The following is a 21,187-nucleotide window of genomic DNA, read 5'->3' as shown; positions in this document are numbered from 1 at the left end:
TTAGGACGGTAATGTATCGAGGCAGCATGTGCCCATCCCGAGAGCAGCAGCAGAGTTTCTGCATTAGTTTGGCGCGAGGCCTCAGATTTGGACAATGGATCAGCAAAGGCAGTGAGAAGACATGGAGGCAGAAAGTGACGCAACAACGGCCCCGGAAGTGACCATTCGGTTATGTGACTGTGGCAAGTTTTGGTTGCGCAGGGGGTTCCGTTCATAGCCCCACCCATCTCCTCCAACGCCCATCGTGATTTCTGCCACATTTGCACATTCAGGACCGGGCGCGGGCAGATTCACCCATGTCTCACCCGAGGGCGCTGAGGCTCCTACCACCCCTGATTATCAATTCACCCATCTGTAAATTGAAACCTAAAAAAATTGCTTTACAAAGCACAGGTGCGGACGGAGACGCTGTGACCTTCTGACCAAATCTCAGCCACATCAGACAGATTAATCAGTCTATAAAAATCAAAGAGGTTTCCCAGACAGCTTCGATTCAGATCAATAAGCTTACTCAGACCTAGACTGTACCTTCCCTGACATAGGGAGCACCATCACAGGCACATACTTTCCTAGACGGGCCGAGGCAGCTCCTACCCTGACACAGGGAGCACGGCCAAAGGGACACACTTTCCTACACAGACGCCGACAGCTCGTACCCTGACACAGGGAGCACCACCAAAGGCACAGACTTTCCTAGATGGAACCAGGCAGCTCCTACCCAGACACAGGGAGCACCGCCAAAGGCACAGACCATCCCAGACGGACACAGGCAGCTCCTACGCTGACACATGAAACACCACCACAGGCACAGACTTCCCGACACAGACCCAGGTAGCTCCTACCCTGACACAGGGAGCACCATCACAAGCACAGACTTTCCTACATAGACCCAGTCAGCTCCAATCTTGACACAGGGCGCACCAGCACTGGCACAGACGTTCCTACGCAGACCCAAAGAGCTCCTAACCTAACACAGGAGCACCATTACAAGCACAGACATTCATAGTCAGACCCAGTTAGCTCCTACCTTGACAAAGTGAGCACCATCAAAGGCACAGACTTTCCTACACAGACCCAGGGAGCTCCTACCCTGACACAGGGAGCACCATCAAAGGCACAGACTTTCCTACACAGACCCAGATAGCTCCAACCCCGATCCAGTGAGCATCTGTACAGATCCAAGAAATCCTGCAGCGAACCATTCGCTCCTACATAGACACAGACAATTCCTACAATAACACAGCCAGCACCTACACATGAGCCCTTATACAGCCATGGATATTTCCTACACGGGAACGGACAGTCCCAAGAAAGGCACAGAATGTTCCTACACGGACCCAGACATCCATTCACAGACCCAGACTGCTCCTAAACAGATCCAGACATTCCTACTGAGGCTCAGACTGCTCCTGCACAGACCCAGACATTCCAACACAGACCCAGACAGCTTCTACACAGACTCAAACATTCATACAAAAACCCAGACAGCTCCTGCACAGACCCAGACATTCCTACACAGAGCCACACATCTTCTTCATAGAAACCAAAGCAAAATGCTGCTGATGCTGGAAATCTGAAATAAAAGCAGTAAATGCTGGATATACTGAACAGGTCTGGCAGCATCTGTGGAGAGAGAAACAGTTAATGTTGCAGGATCACTGCCTTTCGTCAGCTTCTTCATACACAAACCTAGAAATAACCCACACTGACTCAGATATAACATACAGAGCCAGACAATTCCTACCCTGACACAGACAGCCCTTACGCAGACCCAGATGAACATACAGACCCAGACAGCTCCTACCCTGACACAGACAGCTCGTACACAGACTCAGATATAACACACAGTCCCAGACAGCTCCTATCCTGACACATAAAGCTCTTACGCAGACCCAGATATAACATACAGAGCCAGACAATTCCTACCCTGACACAGACAGCTCTTACACAGACCCAGATATAACATACAGACCCAGACAGCTCCTACCCTGACACAGACAGCTCGTACACAGACTCAGATATAACACACAGTCCCAGACAGCTCCTACCCTGATACAGACAGCTGTTACACAGACCCAGATATAACATACAGGCACAGACAGCTCCTACCCTGACACATACAGCTCATCCACAGACCCAGGTAGCACCAACACAGACCCAGTAAGATCTTACACAGGCCCAGGAAGTTTCTACACAGACCTAAACAACTCCTGCACAGACCATGACCTAGTACTCAGACAGTTGCTACAAGGACCCAGATATGCCCAACACAGACCCAGAATGCAGGTGAACTCAGAGAATTCAGCTTAGACCAGAGATGAAGGCTGGACGTTTCCTGTTCTTTTGGCTCAGTAACTCACCAAATAAGATCAGCGAACACACCACAGGCCGTGGAATGACCCTGGGCCCATCCTGCTCTGTATGGGGCTCTGTACCACATCGGGTGATATCTGCTAACTCAGCACAAACCGGGGATGAATACAGAGAGTTTGCTGATTTGTATGGCTCAGTAGCACACATCATGAGATGATCTAACACACCACAGGCCGGTGATGAAGCCTGGCCCATCCTGCTTTGTGCGGCTCAATATCATGCCTGGTGAGATCAGCTAATGAAGCACAGGCCAGTGGAGGAACCTCGACGCTTCCTACATTCTGTGGAGCCCGGCAGCACACTGGGTGAGATAATCGATCTCAGTGCAGGCAGAAATGAAGCCTGGGACTTTCCATCGCGCCTTTGTTGCCTCTTTGTTAGAACTCTCCATTCGTTCCTATACCCTAATATTTTTCTATAGCCATGTAAAGATTTCCCTTCTGGTATTAATCCAATTTCCTTTTGAAAGCTATTATTGAATCTGCTTCCACCATTCATTCAGGCAGTGCATTCCAGATCATAACAACTTGCCGTATGAAACAATGCTCCCTTATGTCTCCTCTGGTTCTATTAGCAGTGAGATTCAATTTCTGGTTTCTCATTACCGGCACTCCTGCCACTGGAAACAGTTTCTCTCCTTATTTACGATGTCAAAATCGTTCATGATTTTGAACACGTCTGTCAAATCTCCTCTTAGCCGTCTCTGCTCTAAACAACCCCAGCTTCGCCAGTCTCTCCGCATAATTAAAGTCCCTCATCCCTCGTACCATTCCAGTAAATCTCTTCTGTTCATTTCTTCCCTCTCATAAATGATTACAATGAAATGTTTATGAAGAAAAGTAGGAACAGAATAAAAAGGAAAGCGAAATAAATACTGAGCAAAATGGATGTGAATGTTTGGAAGGTGAAAATAGCAGAAAATCTGAGTTTTATTATTGATCAGTGAGAGGAATCCATCGCTCTCTCGGGCTTGTGTGGGTCGGTTTACTGATAAACCCGGGAATTGAGAGGAAGCTGATTCATGGTTTGCAGAACAAGACGGGCCCCTGGGGTGGAGCCAGCAGCTGTCACTCTGCAATAACAGACAGAGATGGCGAGTTTATGCGGGCCCGGCTAGCTCAGTCGGTAGAGCATGCGATAGTTAAGTTCAAGGCCGTGGGTTCATATCCCACGTTGGGTGGTTGTATTATTTTATTTTTTAGGCTGATTTCACAGGCGGTCCCCAGCTCTGAATTCCTGCTGTGAGTTACATGGAAACATAGAAGATAGGAGCAGGTGTAGGCCATTCGGCCCCTCGAGCCTGCTCCACCATTCAATGAGATCATGGCTGATCATCCAAATTCAGTACCCTGTCCCTCCTTTCTCCCCATTTCCCTTGATCCCTTTTTGAATATATTTAATGAATTGACCTCCACTGTCTTCTGTGGTATAGAATTCCACAGGTTCACCACTCTCTGGGTAAAGAAATTCCTCCTGATTTCTGTCCTAAATGGCCTACCCCTTATCCTTAGACTGTGACCTCTGGTTCTGGACTCCCCGACCATCGGGAACATCCTTCCTGCATCTAGCCTGTCTAGCCCTGTTAGAATTTTATAAGTTTCGATTAGATCCCCTCTCAATCTTCTAAACTCCAGTGAGTACAAGCCCAATTGACCCAATCTCTCCTCGTACATCATTCCTGCCATCCCGGATATTAGCCTGGTGAATCATCGCTGCACTCCTTCCATGGCAAGAACATTCTTCCTCAGATAAGGCGTCCAAAACTGCACACAATACTCAAAATGTGGTCTCACCAAGGCCCTGTACAACTGCAGCAAGACATCCTTGTTCCTGTACTCAAACCCTCTTGCAACGAAGGCCAACATACCATTTGCCTTCATAACCGCCTGCTGCACCTGCATGCTTAACTTCAGCGACTGGTGCACAAGAACACCCAGGTCTCTTTGCACTTCCCCTTCTACCAATCTATTGCCATTGAAATAATATTCTGCCTTCCTGTTTTTCACATTTATCCACATTATAGTGCATTTCCATGTTTCTGCCCAATCACCCAACCTGTCCAAATCGTTGGGAGTTTCACAACATCCTCCTCACAGCATACCCTCCCACCCAGCTTTGTATCGTTCAGGGAGTGTTTCACATAAATGAAATTCAGCAGCGGTATCAGAAAATCTCTCCCTGATTCGGGACTTTTTTCTCTCCAGCATCTCGCTGCTGAACATTGAACTTCATATAATTTCCACTGATGCTCGGGGCTAGTGTGCTCTGTAAATGTTACAACAAAACCTTCAGTGTATTTCACTCCGTGTCCAACCCGGTGAGGTCTCCCCTGGTGTGTCAGCTTTCTGTGTTTATAAACACTTCAGCAGATCATTAACATAACCTGAGCTCCGAGATCTGGTCGGGTCCCATTCCCCCGGAGGAATGAGCAGAGTCCACCCGGGATTAGATTTTCTTCCAAAAGAGTGTCACGAAGTTTCTTTAACGTGAGGCCAGAATAGCTCAGTTGGGAGAGCGTTCGACTGAAGGACCTGAGGTTCCTTGCTCCGGCTGTTTTACGTTATTTTGTGTCTTTTTCTTTGGTCCAATTCTCGAACAGAACGATTTACACTGAAGTTATTCATCCGCCACTGAAGTATTGGGTTGGAATAGAGAGAAATCAAGGATGGGAAATATTTATATTTTCTGTATTTAGATTTGTTTCCCTATCTCCTTGTACCCTTTTCTGTGTTTTTGTTTCTCTCTGTGACGGGTGAACATTTGATTTGATGCATTTGTCCTAAACTGATGCTATAGAGCTATAAAGTGATGATATTGGGGAGCTTAAATACCCAATTATCGATTGGGATAATGCTAGGGTAAAGGGAAAGGAGGGGGTGGAATTTCTGTAATATGTTCAGGAAAATTTCCTTGACCAATATGTTCTTGGCCCAACTAGCAAGGAAGCGTTTCTGGATCTGGTGCTGGGGAATGAGATGGAGCAGGTCGACCAAGTGCCTGTGAGTGATCATCGTATCATAAGGTCTAGATTAGCAATGGAGAGGAGAAAGGAACAATCTCGAGTGAATTTTCTAAAGTGGAAGAGGGCTAACTTTAATGGGATGCGAAAGGATGCAGCCAGGATAAAATGGAACCAAACACTGACAGCAAAAACAGTAACGGAACAATGGGTGATCTTTAAGGAGGCGATTTTGCAAGTACAGGCTAGGTACATTCCAACAAGTGGGAGAAGTAAGGGAACCAAAGCAAGGGCCCCTTAGATGACGAGGGAGATAGAGAAGATGATGAAACAAAAAAGAGGGTGTATGATAAATGACAGTTGAATTCTGCAAGGAAGAACCAGACCAAATACAATAAGTTGAGAGGGGAAGTGAAGATGAAAATAAGATTGCCAAACATGGCGGTGAACATTATAGGGAACTCAACAATCTTCTACCGGCATGTACACAGTATACGGGTAGTAAGAGGTGCGGTGGGGCCTGTAAGGGAAAAAGAAGGTGATATATGCTTAGAGGCGCGGGGCAAGTCTAGAATACTTAGTGAGCACTTTGTATCGATGTTTACTTAGTAGGTGGATGCTGATAAAACATCGGTTGAAGCAGAAAACTTTTTTTCGCAGCGACTGGTGATGACCTGGAATTCGCTGCCGATGCAAGTGGTGGAGGTGGAGAATCTCAATGTTTTCAAGGGGAGACTGGATAGGCACTTGAGGGAAATAAACTTGAAGGGCTACGGGGATAGAGTGGGGGAATGGGACGGACTGGATTGCTCTACACAGAACTGTCCGCAACTCGATGGGCCGAATGCCCTCCTGCTGTGCCGTTATGGCTCTATGATGCCTTTTGCACATCTTGCGGTGGTCAGACACGCTGTGTTTATCTGTTCCTGCTTGTGACCATTAAAGTGAACAGGCCGTGAGCTAAACGTACATCAGCAAACCGAGGAAAGACAAATAAAAGGAAAGATGTATTGCAAAGGTGCAATGGATGATATTCAAAATAAATTACCCGTGGCATTTTGTGTGGATTTAATTTTGTAATGTTTGGATTATGCATGTTACGAATATTATAACAAACCGTAGTACAAACAACTTGAATATATGTAGCGCCTTTCACAGAATCATAGAATGGAATGGTTACAGCATGGAAGAAAGCCATTCGGCACATCGAGCCCGTGCCGGCTCTCAGCAAGAGCACTTCAGCTAGTCCCATGCTCCCACCCTTTCCCCGTAGCCCTGCATTTTTTTCCTTCAGTTACTTATCAAACTCCCTTTTTAATGTAAGAATTCAGACAAAACCAGGTTATAGTCCAACAGTTTCTTTTGAAATCACAAGCTTTCGGAGCGCTGCTCCTTCATCAGGTGATGTAGAGAGAAGCCTATAGACACAGATTATATAGTCAGAGAATAATGCCAGATGATTACAGGTAATCTTTCTAACTGCCATTTATCACACCTCGGCAGAGAGATAATCACAGCAATCAAAGGTGTGAATGGTGTCCAAACAGGTCAGTCAGCAAAACATTACATCAAAGAACAATGAGGTGGGGTCACAAGGGGTTAAATGTTGCAGATGCTGGGGTCTGTATGAAAAACAAAATAGACAAAAAACATTTTCTTTGCTGTAAATCACAGCAGGTCCGGCCGCATCTGTGTATTGAGAACAAGCCAATGATGACTGGAGTCTGGATGACCCTATGTCAGGTGTGCTTACATGTAGCGTGACATGAACCCAAGATCTCGTTTGAGGCCGTCCTCATGAGTGCGGAACTTGGCTATCAGTTTCTGCTCTACGATTTTGCGTTGCCGTGTGTCTCGAAGGCCGCCTTGGAGAATGCTTACCCGAAGTTCGGAGGCTGAATGCCCTTTACTGCTGAAGTGTTCCCTGACTGGGAAGGAACACTCCTGCCTGGCGATTGTTGCATGGTATCTGTTCATCCATTGTCACAGTGTCTGCATGGCCTCGCCGATGTACCATGCTCCGGGGTATCCTTTCCTGCAACGTATGAGGTAGACAACTTTGGCCAAGTCACATGAGTATGTACCATGTACCTGGTAGGTGGTGTCCTCACGTGTGATGAAGGTATCTGTGTTCATGATCTGGCATGTCTTGCAGAGGATGCAGTGACAGGGTTGTGTGGTGTCGTGGTTGCTGTTCTCCAGAAAGCTGGGTAATTTGCTGCAAACGACGGTCTGTTTGAGGATAGGCGGCTGTTTGAAGGTGAGTAGTAGAGGTGTGGGGATGGCCTTAGCGAGGTGTTCATCGTCATTAATGACATGTTGAAGGCTGTGAAGAACATGGCATAGTTTCTCCGCTCCGGGGAAGTACTGGACGACGAAGGGTACTCTGTTGGTTGTGTCCCATGTTTGTCTTCTGAGGAGGTCTATGCGACTTTTTGCTGTGGCCCGTCGGAACTGTCGATCGACGAGTCGAGCATCATATTCCGTTCCTACGAGGGCATCTTTCAGCGTCTGCAGGTGTCCATCACGTTCCTCCTCATCTGAGCAGATCCTGTGTATTCGCACGGCTTGTCCATAGGGGATGGCTTCTTTAACGTGGTTAGGGTGGAAGCTGGAGAAGTGGAGCATCCTGAGGTTGTCCGTGGGCTTGCAATAGAGTGAAGTGCTGAGGTGTCCGTCTTTGATGGAGGTTCGTGTGTCCAAGAATGAAACCGATTCTGAGGAGTAGTCCATGGTGTGTTTGATTGTGGGATGGAACTTGTTGATGTTATCGTGTAGTCTTTTCAGTGATTCATCACCGTGGGTCCATAGGAAGAAAATGTCGTCGATGTATCTGGTGTATAGCGTTGGCTGGTGGTCCTGTGCAGCGAAGAAGGCTTGCTCGAACTTGTGCACAAAGATGTTGGTGTACTGGGGTGTGAATTTGGTCCCCATGGCTGTTCCGTGTGTTTGGGTAAAGAACTGGTTGTCGAAAGTGAAGACATTGTGTTCAAGGATGAAGTGGATGAGTTGTAAGATGGCGTCTGGAGATTGGCTTTTGTTGGTGTTGAGTACTGAGGCTGTCGCAGCGAAGCCGTCATCATGTGGGATACTGGTGTAGAGTGCCAAGACGTCCATCGTGTCGAGGAGTGTTCCTGTTTCAACTGATCCGTGGGTGCTGAGTTTCTGTAAGAAGTCTGTAGTGTTGCGACAGAAGCTGGGGGTTCCCTGTACAATGGGTTTCAGGATGCCCTCGACGTATCCAGAGAGGTTCTCACACAGGGTTCGTAGCATTTTACGAAATGGCGTCTGGGTGTGTTGGCTTTTTTTATCTTTGGGAGGCAGTAGAAGTCTCCCATGCGGGGAGTTCGTGGGATGAGAGCGCGTACGATGCTTTGAAGGTCTCGACCGAAGGTCTTGATCAATCTGTTGAGTTGGCGGGTGTGTTCTTTGCTCGGATCTGCGGGTAACTGTCTGTAGTGTTCCTGGTTGTCCAGTTGTCGGTATGCTCCTTTGCAATAGTCCGTTCTGTTCTGTATGATGATGGCTCCTACTTTGTCTTCTGGTTTGATGACGATTTTATGGTTGGTCTTGAGAGCGTGGATGGCGTTGCGTTGTGCTCGAGTGACATTCTGGACTGTCTTGTGAGTGTGGCTGATGAATCTGGCATTGATGCATCTCCTGACAGCTTGAGAATACATGTCAAGCTTAGGGCAGCGACCCTCTGGAGGGGTCCAATTTGACTCTTTTTTCTTTGGTTGCTGCACTGCAGATCCCTCTGTCTGCTGTTTCGGATCATTGGTTCTCTTTTGGGTTCGCTGCTGACATCTTGGGATTTGTGGAAGAATTCCCGGAGCCTCATTCTCCTGACAAATTACTCTGCGTCTGCCGCAAGATTGATGGGGTCCATTTTGCTGGTGGGGCAGAAATTGAGCCCTCGGCTGAGAACTTCAATTGCGTCTGGTTGAAGGGTGTGTTCAGATAAGTTGACAATGGACTTCCCTGTGGTTTCAACCGTGGTACCGTGGGAGGCTTGGTTGCTGCTGGTGGTGATGCCAAGTTTCTCAAGTTCCTGTTCTTGCTATGCATGTAGGCAGCATAGTTCCGTTGCCCCGTCTGTTTGGCGGTGTCTCATAGATGATCTGCTGTGTCCTGAGCACAGGCTGAGAACATGGACTCTATCTCGGTTTTGAGGTTGCGGCGTCTGCTGTAGAGCTGGTGTACGAGATGGTTGAGGAGTGTGCGAGAGGTACGATGGCAGAGTCTCTCAGCATAGTCTGTGTTATAGACCGACTTGAGTGGGTTCGTGATCTGTAGTCCTGTCGGGATCTTGTCTGCTTTCTTGCATCTCAGTAGAAACTTGATGTCTGTGTCGATATGCGCAATCTTCTTGGAGATCCTCTCCACATTGAGCCAGCATCTCCACATTGAGCCAGCAGTTTGTGGTGTCGATAGTAGCCATGGTGTGGCGATGCTGGTGTTGGACTGGGGTGGAAAAATATAAGAAGTCACACAACACCAGGTTATAGTCCAACAGTTTTATTTGAAATCACAAGCTGTCAGAGCGCTGCTCCTTCATCAGGTGAAGTGGAGAGATGCCTATAGACAAAGATTATATAGTTAGAGAATAATGCCAGATGATTACAGGTAATCTTTCTAACTGCCATTTATCACACCTCGGCAGAGAGGTAATCACAGCCATCAAAGTTGTGAATGGTGTCCAAACAGGTCAGTCAGGAAAACATTACATCAAAGAACAATGAGGTGGGGTCACAAGGGGTAAAATGTTGCAGTTGCTGGGGTCTATATGAAACACAAAACAGACAAAAAACATTTTCTTTGCTGGGTATCACAGCAGGTCCAGCTGCATCTGTGTAGAGAGAACAAGCCAACGACGACTCGAGTCTGGATGACCCTACTTCAGGCGGGGCTACATGTAGCGTGACATGAACCCAAGATCCCGGTTGAGGCCGTCCTCATGAGTGCGGAACTTGGCTATCAGTTTCTGCTCTATGATTTTGCGTTGTTGTGTGTCTCGAAGGCCGCCTTGGAGAATGCTTACCCGAAGATCGGAGGCTGAATGTCCTTGACTGCTGAAGTGTTCCCCGACTGGAAGGGAACACTCCTGCCTGGTGATTGTTGCGCATTGTCCGTTCATCCGTTGTCGCAGTGCCTGCATGGTCTCGCCGATGTACCATGCTCCGGGGCATCTTTTCGTACAATGTATGAGGTAGACAATGTTGGCCGAGTCACATGAGTATGTACCATGTACCTGGTGGATGGTGTCCTCATGTGTGATGAATGTATCTGTGTTGATGATCGGGCATGTCTTGCAGAGGTTGCAGTGGCAGGATTGTGTGGTGTCGTGGTCGCTGTTTTGCTGAAAGCTGGGTAATTTGCTGTGAATGATGGTCTGTTTGAGGTTGGGCGGCTGTTTGAAGGTCAGTAGTGGAGGCGTGGGAATGGCCTTAGTGAGGTGTTCATTGTTGTCGATGACATGTTGAAGGCTGCGAAGAACATGGCATAGTTTCTCCGCTCCGGGGAAGTATTGGACGACGAAGGGTACACTGCTGGTTGTGCCCCATGTTATTCTTCTGAGGAGGTCTGTGCGTATTTTTGCAGTTGTTCGTCGGAACTGTTGATCAACGAATCGAACGTCATATCCCATTCTTACAAGGGCGTCTTTCAGCGACTGTAGGTGTACATCGCATTCCTCCTCGTCTGAGCAGACCCCGTGTATTTGCAGTGCTTGTCCATAGGCGATGGCTTCTTTAACGTGGTTAGGGTGGATGCTGGAGAAGTGGTGCATCCTGAGGTTGTCCGTGGGCTTGCGGTAGTGTGAAGTGCTGAGGTTTCCATCTTTGATGGAGATTCGTGTGTCCAAGAATGAATCCGATTGTGAGGAGTAGTCCATGGTGAGTTTGATGGTGGAATGGAACTTGTTGATGTTATTGTGTAGCATTTTCAGTGATTCTTCGCCGTGGGTCCATAGGTAGAACATATCGTCGATGCATCTGGTGTATAGCGTTGGTTAGTGGTCCTGTGCAGCGAAGAATTCTTGCTCGAACTTGTGCATGAAAATGTTGGCGTATTGGGGTGTGAATTGTGTCCCCATGGCTGTTCCGTGTGTTTGGGTAAAGAACTGGTTGTCGAAGGTGAAGACAATGTGGTCAAGGATGACACGGATGTGTTGTAGGATGGCGTCTGGAGATTGGCTGTTGTTGGTGTTGAGTACTGAAGCTGTCTCAGTGATGCCGTCATCGAATTGGGCAGGGCTGCCTTGAAGATGAGTTCATTGAGTGTATTAGGGATGGGTTTTTTGAGCAGTATGTAACTGAACCGACCAGGGGGCAAGCAACCTTAGATCTGGTCCTGTGTAACGAGACAGGATTAATTAAAAATGTTCTAGTAAAGGATCCCCTTGGAATGAGTGACCATAACATGGTTGAATTCCATATTCAATTAGAGAGTGAGAAGGTTGGATCTCAAACAAGCGTGCTAAGCTTGAATAAAGGAGACTATGAAGGTATGAGAGCGGAATTGAGTAGAGTGGATTGGGAAAATAGATTAAAGGGTAAGACGATACACGATCAGTGGTGTACATTTAAGGAGTTATTTTACAACTTCCAAAAAAATATATTCCACTGAGAAGAAAAGGGTGTAAAAGAAAAACAGCCATCCGTGGCTAAGTAAAGAAATTAAGGATAGTACTCGACTAAAAACAAGGGCATATAAGGTAGCCAAAACTAATGGGAGGATAGAGGATTGGGAAAACTTTAAATGACAGCAAAAAAATAACAAAAAGATTGATTAAGAAAGGGAAGATAGATTATGAAATTAAATTAGGAAAATTTTAAAAACAGATAGTAAGAGTTTTTACAGTTATATAAAAAGAAAAAGGGTGGCAAAAGTAAATGTTGGTCCCTTAGAGGATGAGACCGGGAAATTAATGGTGGGAAATATGGAGATGGCAAAAACACTGAATGAATACTTTGTATCAGTCTTTACAGTAGAGGACACTAAGAATATCCCAACACTGGACAAACAGGGGGCTATAGGGGGGGGGGAGGAGCTAAACACGATCAAAACCACTAAGGAAGAGGTACTCGGTAAAATAATGGGACTCAAGGCGGATAAATCACCTGGACCGGGTGGCTTACATCCTAGGGTCTTGAGGGAAGTGCTGGTAGGGATTTTGGATGCATTGGTAATAATTTTCCAAAACTCCCTGGACACGGCAAAGTTCCCGGCAGACTGGAAAACTGCTAATGTAGCACACTTATTTAAAAAGGGCAGTAGACAGAAGGCTGGAAATTATAGACTGGTTAGCCTAATATCTGTGGTAGGTAAAATTTTGGAGTCCATCATTAAGGAGACAGTAACAGGACACTTGGATAATCATAATTTAATAGGACAAAGTCAGCATGGTTTTATGAAGGGGAAGTCATGTTTGACAAATTTGCTGGAGTTCTTTGAGGAAGTAACATATAGGGTGGATAAAGGGGAACCAGTGGACATAGTGTATTTAGACTTCCAAAAGGCATTTGATAAGGTGCCACAGAAAAGATTATTGCTTAAGATAAGAAATCACGGGATTGGGGGTATTATTCTGGCATTGATAGAGGATTGGCTATCTAACAGAAGGCAGAGAGTTGGGATAAATGGTTCATTCTCAGACTGGCAATCAGTAACTGGTGGTGTTCCGCAGGGGTCAGTGCTGGGTCCCCAACTCTTTACAATCTGTATTAACGATTTGGAGGAGGGGACCAAATGTAACATATCAAAGTTTGCAGATGATACTAAGATGGGGGGGAAGTAGTGAGTGAGGAGGACATAAAAAACCTGCAAGGGGACATAGACAGGCTAAGTAAGTGGGCAGAGATTTGGCAGATGGAATACAATACTGGAAAGTGTGAGGTTATGCACATTGGCAGGAAAAATATTAGAGCAAGTTATTATCTTAATGGCAAGAAACTGGAAAGTACTGAAGTACAAAGGGATCTGGGGGTCCTGGTGCACGAAACTCAGAAGTTTAGTATGCAGGTGCAGCAAGTGATTAAGAAGGCCAATGGAATGTTGGCTTTCATTGCTAAGGGGATAGAATATAAAAATAGGGAGGTATTGCTTCAGTTGTACAAGGTATTGGTGAGACCGCACCTGGAATACTGCATACAGTTTTGGTGTCCATACTTAAGAAAAGACATACTTGCTCTCGAGTCAGTACAAAGAAGGTTCACTCGGTTAATCCCGGGGATGAGGGGATGGACGTATGAGGAGATGTTGAGTAGATTGGGACTCTACTCATTGGAGTTCAGAAGAATGAGAGGCGATCTTATTGAAGGGTTTGGATCGGGTGGATGCGGGGAGGATGTTCCCGATGATGGGTGAAACTAGAACTAGGGGGCATAGTCTTAGAATAAGGGGTTGCTCTTTCAAAACTGAGATGAGGAGGAGCTACTTCACTCAGAGGGTGGTAGGTCCATGGAATATGCAGCCCCAAAAAGCTGTAGAAGCTACATCATTACATAAATTTAAAACAGAAATAGACAGTTTCCTAGATGTAAAGGGAATTAAGGGTTACGGGGAGCAGGCAGGAATTTGGACATGAGTCTAGTTTCGGATCGGTCATGGCCCTGTGGGTAGCGGAGCGGGCCCACGGGCCATGTAGCCTGATCCTGCTCCTAGTTCATGTGTCTAATTCTGTTAGATTCAGGAGATGCTTCTGTGATAGTAGATTGGCGGTTAGGATCAGATCAGCCATGATCTTATTGAATGGCGGAGCAGGCTCGTGGGGCCGATTGGCCTACTCCTGCTCCTATTTCTTATGTTCTTATTTTCTTATGTTCTTATGTGGGGGATACTGGTGTAGAGTGTCGAGTCGTCCATCGTGGCGAGGAGTGCTCCTTGTTCAACTGGTCCATGGGTGCTGAGTTTCTGTAAGAAATCTGTTGTGTCACGACAGAAGCTGGGGGTTCCCTGTACGATGGGTTTCAGGATGCCCTCGATGTATCCAGAGAGATTCTCACACAGGGTTCCGTTGCCTGATACGATAGGACGTACGGGTGTGTTGGCTTTGTGTACCTTTGAGAGGCAGTAGAAGTCTCCCATGCGGGGAGTATGTGGGATGAGAGCACGTAGAATGCTTTGAAGGTCTGCATCGAAGGTCTTGATCAGTCTGTTGAGTTGGCGGGTGTGTTCTTTGGTCGGATCTGCGGGTAACTGTCTGTAGTGTTCCTGGCTGTCCAGTTGTCGGTATGCTTCTTTGCAATAATCTGTTCTGTTCTGTATGACGATGGCTCCTCCTTGGTCTACTGGTTTGATGACGATATTGCCTTTGGTCTTGAGAGCGTGGATGGCGTTGCGTTGTGTTCGGGTGACATTCTGGATTGTCTTGTGAGTGCGGCTGATGAATCTGGCGTTGATGCATCTTCTGACAGCTTGAGCATACACGTCAAGCTTAGGGCAGTGACCCTCTGGAGGGGTCCAATTTGACACTGTTTTCTTCGGTTGCTGCACTGCGGATCCCTCTGTCTGCTGTTCCGGATCATTGGTTGTCTCATTGGGTTCGCTGCTGACATCTTGTGATTTGTGGAAGAATTCCCGGAGCCTCATTCTCCTGATGAATTCCTCTGTGCCTGCCGTGTGACCGATGGGGTCCATTTTGGTGGTGGGGCAGAAATTGAGCCCTCGGCTGAGAACTTCAATTTCGGCTGGTTGAAGGGTGTAGTCAGACAAGTTGACGATGGACTTCCCTATGGATTCAACCGTGGGACCGTGGGAGGCTTAGTTGCTGCTGGTGGTGATGCTGAGTTTCTCAAGCTTCCTGTTCTTGGTGTGCATGTAGGCAGTGTAGTTCCGTTGCCTCGTCTGTTTGGCGGTGTCTCTTAGCTGGTCTGCTGTGTCCTGAGCACAGGCTGAGAGCATGGACTCTATCTCGGTTGTGAGGTTGCGGCGTCTGCTGTAGAGCTGGTGTACGAGATGGTTGAGGAGTGTGTGAGAGGTACGATGGCAGAGTCTCTCAGCATAGTCTGTGTTGTAGGTCGACATGAGAGGGTTCGTGATCTGTTGTCCTGTCGGGATCTTGTCTGCTTTCTTGCATCTCTGTAGAAACTTGATGTCTGTGTCGATATGTGCGATCTTCTTAGAGATCCTCTCCACTTTGAGCTGGCAGTTTGTGGTGTTGATAGTAGCCATGGTGTGGAGATGCCAGTGTTGGACTGGGGTGGACAAATGTAAGAAGTCACACAACACCAGGTTATAGTCCAACAGTTTTATTTGAAATCACAAGCTTTCGGAGCGCTGCTCCTTCGTCAGGTGAAGTGGATAGATGCATATAGACACAGCATATATAGCCAGAGAATAATGCCAGATGATTACAGGTAATCTTACTAAATTCCATTTATCACACCTCAGCAGAGAGATAATCACAGCAATCAAAGTTGTGAATGGTGTCCAAACAGGTCAGTCAGGAAAGCATCACATCAAAGAAGAATGAGGTCGGGTGACAAGGGGTAAAATGTTGCAGATGCTGGGGTCTGTATGAATAACAAAAGACAGAAAAAACATTTTCTTTGCTGGAAATCACAGCACGTCCGGCCGCATCAGTGTTTGAAGGCGATTAGTGGAGGCATGGGAATGGCCTTAGAGAGGTGTTCATTGTCATCGATGACATGTTGAAGGCTGCGAAGAACATGGCATAGTTTCTCCACTCCGGGGAAGTACTGGATGATGAAGGGTACTCTGTTGGTTGTGTCCCATGTTTGTCTTCTGAGGAGGTCTATGCGATTTTTTGCCGTGGCCCGTCGGAACTGTCGATCAACGAGTCAAGCGTCATATCCTGTTCTTATGAGGGCATCTTTCAGCGTCTGTAGCTGTCCATCGCATTCCTCCTCATCTGAGCAGATCCTGTGTACTCTCAGGGCTTGTCCATAGGGGATGGCTTCTTTAACGTGGTTAGGGTGGAAGCTGGAGATGTGGAGCATCCTGAGGTTGTCCGTGGGCTTGCGGTAGAGTGAAGTGCTGAGGTTTCCGTCTTTGATGGAGATCCGTGTGTCCAAGAATGAAACCGATTCTGAGGAGTGGTCCATGGTGAGTTTGATGTTGGGATGGAACTTGTTGATGTTATCGTGTAGTCTTTTCAGTGATTCTTTGCCGTGGGTCAGTCAGGAAAACATTACATCAAAGAACAATGAGGTGGCGTCACAAGGGGTCAAATGTTGCAGACGCTGGGGTCTGTATGAAAAACAAAAAACAGACAAAAAAACATTTTTTTGCAAGAAATCATAGCAGTCTCAACTGGGATCTTGGGTTCATGTCACGCTACGTGTAACCCCACCTGACGTAGGGTCATCCAGACTCGAGTCGTTGTTGGCTTGTTCTCTCTATGCAGATGCGGCTGGACCTGCTGTGACTTCCAGCAAAAAAAATGTTTTTTTGTCTGTTTTTTGTTCCTCTTTCAGACCCCAGCATCTGCAACATTTGCCCCCTTGTGACGCCACCTCATTGTTCTTTGATGTATTGTTTTCCTGACTGACCTGTTTGGACACCATTCACACCTTTGATTGCTGTGATTAGCTCTCTGCCGAGGTGTGATAAATGGCAGTTAGAAAGATTACCTGTAATCATCTGGCATTATTCTCTGACTATATAAGCTGTGTATTTATGCATCTCTCCACTTCACCTGACGAAGGAGCAGTGCTCCGAAAGCTTGTGATTTCAAATAAAACTGTTGGACTATAACCTGGTGTCGTGTGACTTCTTACATTTGTCCACCCCAGTCCAACACCGGCATTTCCACACCATGGCTACTCTGTCCAGAACCTCATGATCTTGAACACTTTTATCAAATCTCCATTCAATCTTCTCTGCTTCAAAGAGAGCAACCTTAGCTTCGCCAGACTATCCACGTAAGTGAAGTCCTTCAACCCTGCAATCATTCTTGTAAATCTTTTTCTGTACCATTTCTAAGGCCTTCACATCCTTCCTAAATTGTGGTGCCCAGAATTGTACACAATACTCCAGTTGGAGCAGAACCAGTTTTTTTATACATGATCATCATAATTTAGAAGCTTCTGTGCTCTCTACCTCTACTTCGGAAGCCCGGGATCCCATAAGTTTGTTTGAACTGCTTTCTCCACCTGCCCTGCCACCTTCAACGATTTGTGCACATATACCCACAGGTCTCTCTGTTCATGCACTCCCTTTAGGATTGTACCCTTTAGTTTACATTTCCTGTCCTCATTATTTATACCAAAATGTAACGCTTCACACATTTCTGCGTTAAATTTCACCTGCCACGTGTACCCCCATTCCCCCAGCCTGTCTATGGCCTCTTGAACTCTATCACTATCCTCCTCACTGTTCACTATACTTCCATGTTTTGCATCAGCTGCAACCTTTGAAATTGTGCCCTGAACACCAAGGCCCAAGTCATTAATATATATCAAGAAAAGCAGTGGTCCTAGAACTGACCCCTGGGGAACACCACTGTATACCTTCATCAAGTCCGAAAAGCAACAGTTCACCACAACGCTCTGTTTCCTGTTCTTAGCCCATTTCGTATTCATGTTGACACTGTCCCTTTTATTCCATGGGCTTTAACTTTGTTAGCAAGCTTATTATGTGGCACATTGTCTAAAGCCTTTTGGAAGTCCATGTACACCACGTCAACCGCATTGCCCTCATCAAACCTCTCTGTTACCGCATCAGAAAACTCCATCAACTGGGTGAGAGAGTTATTCTTCAATCAGTGAGCGCACCCCATCCCTTAATTGTTCCGATAATAATATAAAAAATATATTTTTATACTGCGTTTCATGAAACTTCTTTAATTTAAAATGTTAACTGAAGTACTTTAGTATGAATTCCAGTATCCGCAGTATTTTGCTGTTGTATTTTGGTCAGAAGCTCACACTTGAATTGGCCGGGAGTCGAAAGCGTGTTTCCCACAATGCAAGAGCGAATTTAGCCCCTGAACCACCAATACTTATCAAATCTAGAGTTTCAATTGTCCACTCACAGTCTTGTTTCTGATAATGCAAGGCTAAAGGACAATGCTAAATACTATAGAGTCTGGAAATGAAATTCTTCAGAAAATGCTGTAAACACTCCGCAGGTCCGGGATCATCTGTGGAGACGGAAACACACGGTTAACGTTTCAGGTCGAAGAGCTCTCCTCAGATCCAAGGTTTACACCACTGATTTCAAAAAAATGCTGGTAATTTTATTAAAATTGTTGTTTCCATGCTCTGGTCAGCCTGATTTCCAGATACAGTGTTATTTTGTTGCTTAATATCACAAATTATACAACAAAGCTGGGAGTCCATGCCAGAAACGTCTGTTTATAAACAGGCACTTTAACCAACTAACCCACGGAGCCAAAGCATTTTCCCTGGGTTACAGGAATTGCCAGTCCCTCTGCTGTCGCTTACCTTTGATTCTCCATCTATGAGTTGTTTCTGAAACCGTGAGGTTGTGCTGTTTTGTGGGTGAGCGGCAGACTTGTAGAGATGTCCTGCTCGTGCTGCCAGATTGACAATGTGGAAAATGTGGAGCAGGCTTCTGGAAACAAACGGATTTACATATTTACCTCACAGTTTCGGCACATCAGGGACTGAATCACCGCTTTTAATAATAAAATCGCGGGTTTCTTGTTATACACTAGACACAGGCTCTGCACAGTATATTCGGGCAGTTATTATTTCAAGACTTCTGCAGTGTCGCCAAGCTGAAGCAATTGGTGATATTTGACCAAAAAGCCAGAAGCTCGTCTGGGATCTCTCGCATTTCAGTCAGTGGAATTCCCTAAGGGAAAGTAATTTGCAAATTTTGAAATTGTGCCCTGTACACCCAAGTTTAAGACCTTACTATATATCGAGAAAATCAGTGGTCCTAGTCCCGACCTCTGGGGAACACAACTGTGTACCTTCCTCCAGTCTGAAAAACAGCCATTCACCACTACTCCCTGCTTCACTGTCACTTAGCCAATTCCGTATCCATGCAGCCACTGCCCCTTTTATTTCATGGTCTTTAACTTTGCTGGCAAGCCTATTATGTGGCACTTTGTCAAACGCCTATTTGGAAGTCCATGTACAGCACGTCAACCTCATTGCCCTCATTAACCCTCTCTGTTACCTCACGAAAAACTACGTAGAAACTTACAGTACATCAGGAAACCATGTGGGCGGCCGTGCTTGTGCTGGTTATTTTGTCACACATCCCACGTGTTGTGCGTAACCCTATCAGTAAATATTTTCTTCATTTAGTAAATGTTAACGTGTTGATTAAGGGATTGCGTTCCATCAGCAGGTGCCGCAGAGAACAGGAGATATAAATCAAGCTGTGCCATGATTCGGATTCAGAACCGAGGTTGCTGCGGCCACAACGGAGAGTACTAACTACTACACGATCACGGCGTCACCCATTAGTTGTTGCAATTCTGTCCTGACCACAGAAAAGTCACACAAGGCACTGCTTAGAAACGGTGGATTTTTGGTAAAGAGGCTAAAATAATGTGATTTCTGAATCAGTGAGTTTGTGCTGCTTTGTGGGTGAGCGGCCGGCTTGAAGAGATGTCCTGCCCGCGCTCCCAGATTGACAATGTGGAAAATGTGGAGCAGGCTTCTGGAAATAAATGGATTTACATATTTACCTCACAGTTTCGGCACATTTAGGACTGAATTCCCGCTTCTAATAGTAAAATCGCGGGTTTCTTGCTATACACTGGGCACAGGCTCTGCACAGTATTTGTGGCAGTTTTTATTTTAAGTTTTCTGCAATATCGCCAAGCCGAGGGAATTGTTGATTTTGACTAAAAAGCGAGGGGCTCATCCGGGATTTGAAACTTCGCCTCTCGCATTTGAAACATCGAAATTTTCTGCGCGAGAATCGTACCCATAGATTCCCTCTCTCTCCCTCTCTCTGTTTCTTAGTCTCTCTGTGCTTTACCCTGATGGACTTCTCAGGTTTCCTTGAACGGCCGAGGCTGATCGAACCTGCAACACCAGCAGAAAAGGGTAGAGAAAGAAATACTGACTGAGACGGCAGGGGAAGTAATTCAGAAAAGTTAAAAATGGACTTTCAAGACGAATCTGGTGAAGTGGGGCTAATATTGTTGACTTGAAATATTTCGTGTATCACTTGATATCGTTGAACATTGTATTAGAAAGCGGGATTGGATGGACTGAAGCGGTCTGAAAGCTGTGGGTGGCAGCGAAATCTTACGGCTTCGTTTCCAGCGGCTCGTTGGTCTCGGGGTTTTGATTCTCACTTAAGTACATAAGAACATATGAAATAGGAGCAGGAGTAGGCCATTTGGACCCTCGAACCTGCTCCGCAATTCAATAAGATCATGTCTGATCTTCTACCTCATCTCCACTTTCCTGCACTATCTCCAGATCACTTGATTCTCTTAATATTCAAAAATCTATCGATCTCTGTCTTGAACAGACTCAAAGACTGAGCCTCCACAGCCCTCTGGGATAGAGAATTCCAAAGATTCACCACCTTCTGAGTGAAGACATTTCTCCTCATCTCAGTCCTAAATGGTCAACCCCTTCTTCTCCTGGATACAGGCTCTGCATTTAGAGGATTTCATTGATTGATATGGGAGAGGTTCCCCGGTTCAAATGATTTATTTACAGAAGGCACGATTGTCTTTGCTCCAGAGAATGTTTGAGCTCCAGAGGTCAGAATGCACAGGGTTTGTCGACACAACACATGTGGAATAAAGCAAATATTTCAAGGAGGTGAGCAGATTGAAGCTAACATTTTAATTATTCACAATTCAAGCGACCTCGCTGCCGATTCCCATTCCTTGAAGGACGCAAATGAACGAGTTGTGGTTTTGCTGCAAACGCTCATCACCGAAATCGGACT

The 21,187-nt window shown here is 46.2% G+C and overlaps 1 protein-coding gene and 2 pseudogenes across 1 annotated transcript; all 3 read right to left on the bottom strand.

The window, feature by feature from the left end:
• Positions 1-7,315: 7,315 nt before the first annotated feature.
• On the bottom strand, positions 7,316-8,449 carry LOC147095415 (uncharacterized). The gene has a single exon (XM_085974573.1). It carries the CDS (start codon positions 8,447-8,449, stop codon positions 7,316-7,318), a length of 1,134 nt encoding a protein of 377 aa, XP_085830699.1.
• A 1,792-nt stretch (positions 8,450-10,241) lies between these two features.
• On the bottom strand, positions 10,242-16,407 carry LOC147095414 (uncharacterized; annotated as a pseudogene).
• A 2,605-nt stretch (positions 16,408-19,012) lies between these two features.
• Positions 19,013-21,187, bottom strand: part of LOC147095412 (uncharacterized) — a 64,933-nt pseudogene continuing 62,758 nt past the window's right edge.

This window comes from Somniosus microcephalus, unplaced genomic scaffold, assembly GCF_052327205.1.
Source record: "Somniosus microcephalus isolate GS21.2 unplaced genomic scaffold, FLI_Smic_1.0 unresolved_chr1, whole genome shotgun sequence".
NCBI lineage: Eukaryota > Metazoa > Chordata > Chondrichthyes > Squaliformes > Somniosidae > Somniosus > Somniosus microcephalus.
This window is presented reverse-complemented; position numbering and strand designations above follow the sequence as displayed.